General features: G+C 34.2%; 2 protein-coding genes across 3 annotated transcripts; one reads left to right on the top strand and one right to left on the bottom strand.

Moving 5' to 3' along the window:
- Positions 1-1,675: 1,675 nt before the first annotated feature.
- On the top strand, positions 1,676-4,528 carry LOC126677777 (non-structural maintenance of chromosomes element 4 homolog A-like). Its single transcript, XM_050372557.2, has 7 exons — positions 1,676-2,031; positions 2,120-2,200; positions 2,894-3,152; positions 3,257-3,347; positions 3,435-3,648; positions 3,761-3,852; positions 4,135-4,528. Exons 1-7 carry the CDS (start codon positions 1,887-1,889, stop codon positions 4,351-4,353), a joined length of 1,101 nt encoding a protein of 366 aa, XP_050228514.1. The 5' UTR covers positions 1,676-1,886; the 3' UTR covers positions 4,354-4,528.
- Positions 4,529-4,896: 368 nt separating this feature from the next.
- On the bottom strand, positions 4,897-9,971 carry LOC126677776 (enoyl-[acyl-carrier-protein] reductase [NADH], chloroplastic-like). Of its 2 annotated transcripts, none has more exons than XM_050372555.2 (13): positions 9,750-9,971; positions 8,737-9,056; positions 7,777-7,886; positions 7,631-7,686; positions 7,444-7,528; positions 7,313-7,360; positions 6,834-6,908; positions 6,641-6,752; positions 6,414-6,465; positions 6,276-6,327; positions 6,122-6,179; positions 5,431-5,529; positions 4,897-5,216 (listed from the first exon to the last, which is right to left on the bottom strand). In XM_050372555.2, exons 2-13 carry the CDS (start codon positions 9,011-9,013, stop codon positions 5,065-5,067), a joined length of 1,176 nt encoding a protein of 391 aa, XP_050228512.1. In that variant the 5' UTR covers positions 9,014-9,056; positions 9,750-9,971; the 3' UTR covers positions 4,897-5,064. The 2 variants fall into 2 exon arrangements, with proteins under 2 accessions (XP_050228512.1, XP_050228513.1); XM_050372556.2 differs by having other exon boundaries at positions 8,737-9,048.
- Between the last annotated feature and the right edge of the window lie 2,718 nt (positions 9,972-12,689).

Here is a 12,689-nt window from a genome sequence, read left to right as displayed (position 1 = left end):
TTGTGGGTTCGGACAAAAACATCATAACTTGGCTCATTTTATGTTATTAGCTGAGGTAGCGCAAAATGATTGGAGCATTTCGAGCTAAAGTGACAGTAAATTATTAGACCATTTGTGTAAAACGAGATAAAATGTCAAAATACCTATTGTAACAATGATGCTCAAAATCATAAGCTTAGTCTTATTTGATGTATATATTACAATGATTTTTTTTAAAAAAATCATTAAATATTTTTTATTGAACTCGAGTAGATCGGATGTCGTCCGAGCTTAAACTCACAGTTAGTAATTTAAGCTGATTTAATCTCGAACTTGAGTTTGTATTAACACATTCAAACTCAAGCTTTAACTTAATATGATTCGGATTAGACTCATCTCATTTTCAATCTGAATTAAACAAGAATCATAACAATATTTTAGAGTCATTTTGTGGGGTTTCTTGCTTGGCGACATGACCATCTATAAAGAAACTTATTTTTTATGTTTTAAATCAACACTTGATCTTCTATTAATTGAAGAGATCTTGAATATATTGATAAAAGGGTAAATGTACACTTTGTCTGGTTTTCCAATTTGAACTTCAATAATTGTACATACACAAAAACAGCTTCTTTGTTACTTTGTTTTTTAGGTCATGCTAGCATCATGCTCTCAACCAAGTAGGGGCGGGCTGGGCGGCCGTCTCTTAGGTCTCCGGTTATCGACGGTTTTATTTTTAAATTATTTCTTCCTAATCTTTTATTATTGATCATTTTATAGTTTTGCCACTAGCTAGCATTGCATTAAAAAAACATATTAAAATATATATTTTATAATTGCAGATCATACATAGAACGGAGAACAAGCCTCTTTCAATATATATGTTCGATCAAGTCAAAAACTGCAGTATAAATTGAAAATTAAATCGACGATCTTTGAATATAGAGAGAGGTCTAGCTATTAGACTAGCCCAACACTACTTTTTAATAAATTTCTAAATTTTATATGAAACACATGTTTATGAATTATATGCTAGTTACAGTGGATCCTCTAATAATTAATACTCAATAAATTAATAATTCTAATCATTAATAAAATTTTAGGGAACCAATTTGAGTATTACGTCTTATAAAGTATCCAATAAATTAATAATTCTAATAATTAATAAATTTTTAGTCCACCATGTATATTAATTATCAGATGGTCGACTGTATTTTGTTTTAAATCGGTACTCTACATTATTAAAAAAAATTCTTATTTTTATTTGTAAATATAATTTTGTAGATAGAGAAGTGAGCAATAGTACTTCATCTAATAATTAACTTTTAAAACAAAATAATAGATTATTTGTTAAATTTTTAGTGTATCCTTGTATGTAAATATATAGTAAGTTTGGATTACGTAAAAACATATAAATAATATATTAAATTTCAACAGTAAAATTATTTTCCCTCGTCCCATTTTAATTAAAAAATTATTTTTGCATATTATTTTAAAAAAATAATAATTTATATTATATTAACAAAAAATTAGTATAATGGCATGAGAAATGTACAAAGGAAATTATATTGTATTAAAACGGAATAGGAAGAGTATATTTAAAATGTTTTAGCAATTTAATCACATTGAATTTATATTTTAATGTCTTGAACGGTAAAAATTAAAACGTAGATTCGCACGTCCAACTCCAAAAACACAGACGTACGTGTATTTAAAGAAACCGGTGAAAGTGGCGCCATTATAACAAACAACAGAGCAAACAGAGAGAGAAGAAGAAAAACGAGGGAAAATTAAAGAAAAACGACTCTTTAAATTCTTCTCCCGTAATCTAGTAATTCTTTGTTGAAACCCTAAATTCTCATAATTTTGTTTTCTTGTTTCATAAGTTGCTTACAATATCAAAACCCATGACCCTACGGGCTAAACGCGAACGGGTCACCACTGTTGTTCATCCTTCTTCTACGGATTTTATTGATAAAAAGGAAATGATTGTACTGCCTGATTATGCTCATATTGCTCCGAGATACAGAGCCCTCAAGACCATTACTATTGGTATTTTTTTAAAATTTTATTTTTCAAGTTCATTTTTTTTTTAAAAGAAGAAGTTTGTTTTATGGGTTTGGAATATTTTTGGATGTAGATGAAGCCAATGATATTGGAGGAGCTGATTCTGATAAGTTCAGTGCCATCATTCATCAAGTGGATGGCTTGCACGAACTAGGTATTCCTTTAATTACTATTTTCAAATTCTTGTTTTAAATTCAAAACTTATAACTAGGGGTGAGTAATAATTGAACTGGACCGAAATTGAGAACGGATTGGTTAAAGTGGTTAGTATATATGGTCTGATTTGGTTTAGCATTTATAAAAATTTCGGTTTTCCATTTTAGTTTGGTTTCGGGACTCGGTTCATCGAACCGAACTGAAAAACCGGATATATATATATATATATATATCAATTTATTATTCATTAGCACTTTTGTTAAATTCTCTAAATCATCCCTAATAATTATTGATAATGTGTCTTAGGGGCGAATCACTACGTTATCAATTACTATATTTAATGAAAATGTAATTAAAAAATTAGTTTTCAAAATATACTAACAATCTCAAAAAGTAAGTGGTGCTTTTAAAATTTATAATCAATGATGGTGGATTGAAAATTTGTGTTATTTTTTTTATTTTTTTGACACAAACCGAACTGTGCTCACCCCTGAACGTAACATAAGGTTTCAACTTTTGGTTTTGTGATTTGTAGTTGCTTGGAAAAGTTATCCGAGTCCTAGATTTCATTTTTATTTTAAAAAATGATTCTCAAACTCCAAATTTCAGTATTTATGTTTTCATGCAAATTGCTCATGATGCCACCATAATAACAATGTTTTTTTAACCATTGTTTGCATCAATGTTTCAGTTCGGAATCCGCGGGAACAAGTCATTGATGCAGATGTCCTTTTGGGTATCACAAACTCATTGGCAATGTGTGTCAAGGCACAGGCAAATGGTGGTATAACTCCCTCTGATTTTGTTAACTGTCTCCTCAGAGACTATGTGAATGGAGGCGAGCGGTGTACCAGTATTAGCACACAAGATGCGAGGGAAACCATGAACTGGAGAAACATTGGAGTTACAGTATCTGATGTATTTAAGACCTGTTCTGGATGCCATACTATGTATAATTTAGCGGCAGAATCTTTGATTTTGTTTCTTTTCTTGAGCTTTGTTTCATATTTTAGTTAAACTTTTGATTGATTGTAGATTCTTTTATCTTTCTCAGGCTAGGGCCTATGAACACCAAATTCAAGATGCGAAAAACTACCACGAGGAAACGTATTAAACAACCTATGGAGAGTTCTCAGCCTGAAAAGGTAAGTGTGAGTGTACGTGTGTGTTATACTTTTGCATCCAATGTGAATCGACTTTCTAGACTTAATGTTCATGTTATGAATGTGCAGGTTGACGGCCTTGAAGAAAAGAGAACAGATACAGACATAAATATGGCAACTATGTTTACCATTTTAAGGAAGAACAGAAGTGTGAGGCTTGAACATTTAGTATTGAATAGAAACTCATTTGCACAAACAGTAGAGAATTTGTTTACATTGTCCTTTCTAGTTAAAGATGGACGCGCTGAAATTAAAGTCGATGAAAATGGCTGGCACTTAGTTTGTAAGATCATTTAAAATGTTTTTTCATGTGTCTCATTTTTGTAAAGCTTAAGTTCTTATCCTTTGGCTGATCTGGAGTTCTCATTGTTTATTAATTTACTTTTAAATTTCAGCTCCAAGGAATGCTGCATCTGCCAGTGAAGTCGCCAAAGGAGCGGTTGTATACAGGCATTTCGTCTTCAGATTTGACTACAAGGATTGGAAGGTACATGATTACTTAAGTGGTTAACTGTATTTCGCTTAACATAGCCCAACTGCCTCTTTGAACTTTCCTGTTTCTTGATTTTAGTTTTGTACACTGCGGATATGTTTGGTTTAACCGTTACTGCTGTTGAAGTCGTTAGATGAAATCCAACCGCTGATAACAGTTCTTCCAACAATGTTATTTATTTTGAACTTTTTATTGCAACATTTGATTAGGTTTAGCCTTCTAAACCTCTTAAGCAAATATGTCATACTATTGCTTTGTGTCTGATGAATTTTGCAGTTGATGGCGGCTTTTGTCAGCACTGGGGAGGAGCTAATGCCGCATAGAGGTCGAACAAATCCCTCACATGATAATCAGGAGGAAGAAGAACCTGACACACCGATCAGAAAGTGTTTGAGGAATAGCGGCAGCTTGGTTCCAGAAGAAAAAAACACGAGTATAAATGCTCGAGCGGGGTCTGCTGATATACAGAGGAAACTGAAAATCGAGTTGAGTTGACAATGATAGGAGTGTGGACGATTGTTTTTTTTTTATTCTATAGCAGAAATTGATAGTCAGTTAACCCGGCACTTGCTTAGTTAGGAATCTACTAATTCATTAATTTCATTTTTAGAAGTTAGACTTGAAAACACTTGAACAGTTTTTTGCACTGATGGAGTTGCATATTTATTAATTTCTCTATAGTGATGATTATTTCTAAAATGTGAATCTTTATTACATTCTTACAGGTGCAGGCCAAAACACTTATAAATTACATGTAATCTCCACTCGAGTGGATCTATCATTGTCATCTATTGACGAAGCTAATAGAACTATAACACAAACTTATGCAATCGAATTACTTGGATATCGTCAAATGTTGTATATAATTTTATCGACTTTGTTTACGAATAGCATGGTGAATTGAGTCTATTCTAATGGTTGATTTTTAGGAACCATGAAAATGCAGATAACCTGAATACCTATGAGTGATTCAAACTAGCCTGACATGGGTTCATGCGGGAAACTAGATAGTCTGTGCAGATCAAGGTTGCAGAAGGGTGGACTAAAACGACATATAGATTATCCTCTCATCCGAAGGGGATTAAATCAGATATTCCCCGAGATATTACGAGTCAAATAACAAATAAGGTGTTACAAATGTTTATTTAAATAGAAACAAAAAAATCTGAAATCAACTAAGAAATGTCGTTATCTCAACCTGACTTATCATATCGACTTTGGAATGTTGAGGTTCTCGAATATCGGACTGTCAACTCCAACTCCCATTGCATTTAGACCATTGTCCACGTACATAACAGCACCAGTGATAGCTGAAGCCAAAGGTGAAGCCAGGAAGGCAGCTGCGTTCCCCACCTCCTCTGTTTCAATCATACATTAGCTTATACATGTTTAAAAGAAAAACATAGTGGACCGCAATTGTTTTTGATAAATCATTTGGTTGACAAGAGAAAATGACATGCAAAAAGAAGCGTATTACTCCCTGAAAAAATCAAATTTCTATATCTCGGAAATGACTTGATTATCAATAAAATGACATAAAAACTAGGCCATAATAAGATGGTTCATGCTCACCTGCAGATAATTCCTTCTGTAGAGGTGCGTTGGCTATTGAATAATCAATCATCATATCAATAAAACCGATTGCTTTTGCAGCGCGACTTCTTAATGGGCCTGACAGTTTTAGAAAGCATGCAATGTCAAAATACCAAATGGCGTCTACTTGCACAAATTCATATTGATTGGAAAAGCGATTATTTAAAAATATCTTGCCAATTATAACTACGACTGTCAGTTAAATTAGTTCCGTAACATTTGGTTTGGTAATTTGTGGCTCTGAATTTCAAAGGCAATCGTAGTACGTTTAAGCATTCAGAAGATTCAGCAACACCAATGTGAACAATCTGGTTACCGAAAAGAAACTGATGGATGGATTCTTAAGTAGTCCATATAGAACCAGCTATGACATGCTGGTTAAAGTGCAGGGAACTGCCTATGTGGCTCCATCATTTTGACCAAAACCATGATGTTTTAGTTATCTATCAAATGATAGTTTTGTCAGAAGTAAAATTATTTCCTAATCTGGGAATCAATATGCTACAACTGTTAGAAAGCTGAATTTGAAGCTAGCAATTGTAACGTATTCAGGGGAAGCACAGAAAACTATTTAGTTTGAATGCAAGAAATATCAGTAATAGAAATTGCATGGATTCTCATTTTGGGTAATGCCCGAATGGGGCCTTTTGAAATTTAAGCAGCTATATACCTGCTGATATTGTGTTGACTCTGATTTTGTGCTTTCGTCCAGCCTCAAAAGCCATAACCTGAATCATTGACAGAGAGTTGGAAATCTTTGAAGTTGTTGCAAAAATGATTTCAGCAACTGATATACAGTAACGCTAAAAAAACAAGAAGCTCACTCGTGTGTCACTCTCCAATGCAGCTTTTGCTGAACTCATGCCTCCACCATACCTGTTCATGTAGAATCAGTGAACTTAGTTCATCTTTTCTAGAAATGGAACAAAAGAGAAATTGAAGCAACTCCAAAAGTTCCATACCCTGGAATGATCCTTTCGGAGGCAATGTAGGTTAGAGAAAGCGAAGAACCACCTGTAATATCAACACAAAAACTGAGATTCTGGAAACACTTTCGGGATGGCCAAGGATTCTTATTTAATACACAACTCAGGTCTTTCAGAAGGAAGTACAGTGGAACAGGAAAACACTGAAATTGAAATTAACATTAAAAGGGATGAAGAAATTTAAAGTTGAATAAGAAGTGTACCGGGATTCATTATTGGAATAAAATGCTTCAACAAGGAAACATATGAGTAACTAGATGCGGAAATAGCTGCAAGATATCCGTTCCGTGATGTCTCCAGAAGAGGTTTGCTAACCTGCGGAGAATTTATAGTTTGAGAGCCACAAGAAATCCATAATAGTAGTACAAAAAGTAAACATCAGTTTTGGCACTAGACCTCTGGTCCATTTGCAAGTGAGTGCACAAGGATGTCAATGCTACCATAATCCTGCTTCACTGATTCAACAAGCTCCTGCACAACAATATCACATAATCACATATTACCAATCAGTAACTCATGTGGTCTTTAAAAACCTTAGACCACTCCTCTGGCAGAAACTACACTTGAATCTTAACCATTCAGCAAAACAGAAGAGGAAGATATTTATGAATTTCAAGGTCGGAAATTGATCATGACATGTTAAGTATGAAGTGACTTTTCATTATAAAAATTTAAGCATATTGAACAGTGATTTGCAAGAAGAGAAACGTGTGTATGCTGAGCTTTCTAATAATGGCCCTTAAACATGACAAAAAAGAAGAGATTTTTATTGCATATTATGGCCATGTTATAAACTAAGAGATGGTTCAGATATAGCATATTAGCATCCAGTAACGGTTGACATGAACATGAGAAATGCGTATTTATAATGATACCTGAACTGTCCATTTTGAGGCTCCTGCATATCGTTTGTTTGTTTTCACCTGCACAAACCAACATATATGAACATAAATTATAATGTAACTTCATGTTTGTTCATCAATAAATTTTATGAAATTTATAGTACATCTTCAGGAACATCCTCAAGAGTGTCATAAATTGCATCCATTGCATAAACTTTGACAATTTCCATTAAGGAACCATCTGGCAATCTGAAAAATATAATTTAGATATCAATAAGCACGGGGAAGTGAGAGACCATTTTCTATTTAGTGATCTACTCATAATCAAAGAAATGCTAAATATTTATTTACACGCGTGATTCATCGAATTTCCCACGCCTTAGACTGCTTTCAAATATGTTCAGTGCCTGGAAACATAAACTTCCATTAGAAACTCTACATTTTGTCTGAAGTTAAGAATCTCAACCAGCACAAGAGAATTTAGATGAATCACATACAGGTACCCATGTACCAACAATAATCTCTGCACCTGCAGCAGCAAGAGATTTTGCAATTGCCCAACCATATCCGTTGTCATCAGCTACGCCAGCAATAAATGCTCTCTTACCTATGAATGAACATTGTTAAATGTTTTGAAGAATCAAACCAAACATGTTAGAGAAAATGCTCAAAGAGTAAATCCTTAATTTCTTATTTCCTACAACCTCTAACGATACACACAAAAATGAGTATGATTACCGTTGCCTTTAGCATTAATATGAAAGTGACCTTTGTTAAAAGTTATACTAGGCTATGGGTCCATTCTTTTTTCCATCTTCATACCCTCAAGCATTAATTTAGTAATAACATAGAGGACAGTTCCTCACTTGCTCTCAATGACCATTGACCGACTAAAGCTTTTGAAGAAAACTTACTAATAGAATCATTTTTAGCTAACCTATGTCATCTTTTTCTAGTCCTGGCTTTTTTTTCTCAACTGTATAGCACCTCTGTAATATGATAGAAATTGACTTTTACAATTACATTTAACTCCTCATTTAATTGTCGTCGATGTGTATTTAGATATTTTGTTTAAAAAGATTAAATTTATTAAAAAAGGTTAGAGATGAGACATTTTGATTGAGCTGAAAATCAGAATCACTGCTGCATATGTAACTATGATACAGTTTCCAAAAGCATACTGATTTAGCCAGCTACAAAAAATTTCATGTCTGTACATAGATACAGAGGAAAGTTAGGAACAAATCCATAAAGAAAATCTCTAATGAAGCAAAAAAATATGGCAAGCCTGCAGCAGGGAGAAATAGAACAATATGGAATCTTGTTAGCTGTTCTTATCACTTCCCATAAATTTGGTGTTATACCATTTACTTTTAGTTAAATAATCAACTTCCGAAGAGATAAAATGCAGATATTAAATGTTAAGCTATAAAAAAGTCCAAACAATGGCGCAGTACCTCTCAAATCAACAGGCAATCCCGGGAGAGGCTTGTTCTCATTTGCAGCAGAGGTTGCCCTTGTTAAAGCCCGTTTCAAACTCACAGGCACTGAAGTAAGGCTCTGAAAGAATGGTCGCCTTGACGAGATGTGAGAGGAGCTTGAAAGCCTAGTGCAAGATGGTTCTCTAGACTCAGTACTGAAACTAGCAACGCATGACTTAAATACTTTACGAGAAGAAGACATGCAAGGATTGATTGTTGCCATATGTGTGGTAGGAGTTGCAGCTGCGGCCATAATTTGTAATGTCGAATTACAAAATTTAAAACGGTCTGCAAGACTAACAATAAGTATAACTAGTGAAAATAGGAATAGAATTAACATATGAACCAGAATTTAGTTAAATTGCACAAAGTAAAGAGAAAAAGAAAGAGCAAATAAAAAAACTTGATACACAGAAATGAATTACCATCAAGGTATTCAGTATACAAAGTGCAGGGAGTTCAAATTGCCAAAATTACCAGGATAAACCAATTCTAGGTTTTTTCACAAGTTAAACATGCAAACTTCATCACAACCATCAAAAAAGGTACATTGTTATACCGATAGCTTTTAACCAAATCAAGACAAAAGCTTGAATATGGACAGGAAATGAAAAAAAAAACAAATACATGGCATCAGCAATTATCCAAGGTTTTTACTTAAAATTGATCAAATTAACAGGCAGAATGAGCAGCATTATCAAATCCTTACCTTTATAACAACAAAAATCAAACTCAGTTAAACCTTTCAGCTCGTTTAACATGATCAAATTCAAAAGATCTTGTTAAAAACAACTAAACAAGAAATGGATTCAGCCACATAAACACATATATGCAAATGGGTAGTGAAGATTATAGAAGATCAATGAACCATACAAACAATAAAACAAATTAAACCACAAAATTCAAACAATGTGATACAGCTAAAGCAATTGATATACAACAGCATAAAGATCAAAACTTTGTGATAGTAAGATTGAATAGAAACTCACTTAATGGAGAATGCCAAGTTTGAAAGAAAAGTGGGGATGTTGAAGAAGAGGGGAGTAAAGGGTATAAGAAAGTGGGGTTAAATATGTGATTAGGAGAAGAGTTTCGATGAAATCGATGTGGGTTTTGTTTAGTTAACTGTTAGGAAGCTTTGGAATTGCCGAGGTTTAACAGGCTTAAACACTCTTCCCTTCTCTCCTGTTTGGTTTTGGCGTCCTACTCAATGTACTATTTTGCCACTTCATTTTTGTTTATGTATTTTAATTTCAAAATTTATTTTTGAATAAATTATTGTAAGACCCTACATATGTAATAATTTATAATTTAATATCCCTTATTTTAAAATCAAACGACTAGTACCTTATTTTTAATTATACAAACAATTATAAAATTCTGTTAAATTTGAGTACTGTGAGCGGAGCGGATTTTGAGAGCGCTCACCTAGATTTATAATTGACCTCGGTCTGTTTAGTTTTAAAATAAAAGGAGTTATCACCTAACTCAATTAGACTAGATAATCTCACGCATTTATGGATGAGATTATCGCGTATCAGATCAAAAGATCGGGCATATGGACACTACCAAAAATCTTGTACATGATGATTTTGTCGAGTTAAAATACATATTCTGAATCAGTAATTAAAAAACCGGATCGGACCAACTGGTCGAACTGGTTAAATCGGAGACCGGCAGGTGGCCCGGTCAAAAACTGTATTAAAAACCGGATCTTTTGATTGAACTGGATCAAACTGGTAAAAAACGGGTGTTGAACCGAAGTTTTTTTAAAATTTTAAAAAATTTATTAAATCGATTGAACCGGTAATTACACCAGTTTAACCGGTTGAACTATGAACTGATAGCCTTACTGGTTCAGCCACCAGTTTGGTTTTTAAAACACTGTTCTGAATAAACATCTCATCAAAGCATGAAATTCAAATAACAACAAAGCTGAAAATAAAGGGTTGTAATGTAAAGAATAGGAAAGTAAAGAACTAAAAAGTAAATGCGAAACTGTAAACATGCATTACATTTGAGACGCGGATATAACTCGATTTATACTGACATTTGGACAAATATCAATTATTTCTAAATTAGCATCTAGTATTGGGATATCTAGCATATAACAAATATAAGTGGTTTTTATATTATTTGCATGCATAAAACCTAAATTGGTTTTATACGTGAGATTGATTTTAGATTTTACCATCTTGAATTCCTATATAAACACTAATTACATTTTCATGACAATGCTAAGATTTCTATATAATTTATTAGTTTTGAACTAAGTAAACGTGATTATCTAATTAAGCCTGTTAATAACGGATTTGGACATGCATAAAAAGCAACAAATAATATAAACATTCACATTTCATGTGATATACATATAAGGTTCGGAACTATTTTTGAATCTCTTTTCTTAGAATGTCTGTGGTTGTTTGTTGTTTGTCTGTCGATACATCTGGATACAAGATCCGGTCAGAACCCGGAAGTCGTTTCTTTGGTTGATACGAGTCCATTGGCTAAACCAGAGTCGATTTCCAGCATGAATGCAGCAGAAAAAGGGTTTGGAGTTATAAGGCCGATAATTTGGGCCTCCAAGCCCATGATAACATGATAGATCCACTATTGCTAACATGACAGGAGGATGTTGAATGGGATGGGTCCGAAAAATTATAAAAATAAAGCCTACAACTAATTTTAAATTCATTGGCACAAACGGGGCCCAATTCTGAGCACACAGAGAGGCACCAGAAAGGACCGTCGTGATGTTAAATCGCCCCCTATCGAGCCTTCTACACCGTTGTATCGACTACTAGTCATACCTTACGCACCGATAGCTCCGACTGTGCTGCGACATCGACGGCGAGAGCGGCGTCATCCCTCTACACCACCTCAGTGTCCCACCGATCCTATGCCCCCCCAGTGGTTTTTCATCCTTTCAGGGGACATTATTATTATACGGGGTCCAGCTCTGCACCGCCTCCCCTTTCATCAGGTCTTCCTTCTTCATCTGGCCAATTTTACGGGGATTCGACATATCAATATTTTCAGGGATCATATTCATATCCAGTGCCACCAGGACCTTCTTCACCTTTTGTTCTACCGCCACCTGCTTTTGTTCCAGTTACGTCGCCTACTTTTCAGGTCTAGTGAAATCAGCCTACACAGAGACTTCTAGATACACCCGGGACCACAAACTTTCCTAATCAGCGTAATTTTTCAAATGATTGAGAGAATTCTCTCCCAATCAGTGAAGTTAGGGAATCAGATTACCTGGCTACACATATTCCGCGAGTTACCACGTCAGATAAAGTAACTCGCGGAAGTGTTCCGCGAGTTAGTTTACCTATGTGGCTCCTCGCTGACTGGCCAGCTTGGAGCCACGTAGGATGACTCGTGAAACTGTTCCGCGAGTTACTAAACCCGCGTAACAGTTACACGAGTTGAAAGGCACAAAATGAAAAATTAATGAAAATGGGGGCTAAAATGAAAAATAATTAACAAAAAGAAGACAAAAATGTCACTGGTCCTATTTTATTAGGTGTTAGGGTCGAGTCAAAAGTCTATCCTAGATGTTTAAATAATTAAATTTGTATTAAATTATGTGGGCTATACCAAAAAAAAGAAATGGAAAAACATCTATTTTGATGCCTACAAGTATAAAAAAGGACTACCAATACCACAAAGGTTTAGGTATCAGTTTAGTTTGTCAAACTTACAAATTGACCCATAAACTTCTAAAATATTGCAATTAGTCCAATTTTTTTAGATTTTATTGTGACCCCTTTGGACTTTTATAGGCTATTTGCAGCTAAGTATACTTCAACCCCTCAAATTTGTCACTATGCACTGATCTAACCCGCTTAAATTCAAACACGTGGATTGCTAGTTCGTCACTCAGACGAGTTTATATGAAAATCATCATTGGACGCTTCAGCTTT

Source organism: Mercurialis annua, linkage group LG4, assembly GCF_937616625.2.
Source record: "Mercurialis annua linkage group LG4, ddMerAnnu1.2, whole genome shotgun sequence".
Lineage (NCBI taxonomy): Eukaryota > Viridiplantae > Streptophyta > Magnoliopsida > Malpighiales > Euphorbiaceae > Mercurialis > Mercurialis annua.
Note: the sequence above shows the minus strand (reverse complement) of the source record. Positions and strands in the feature narration are given on the sequence as shown.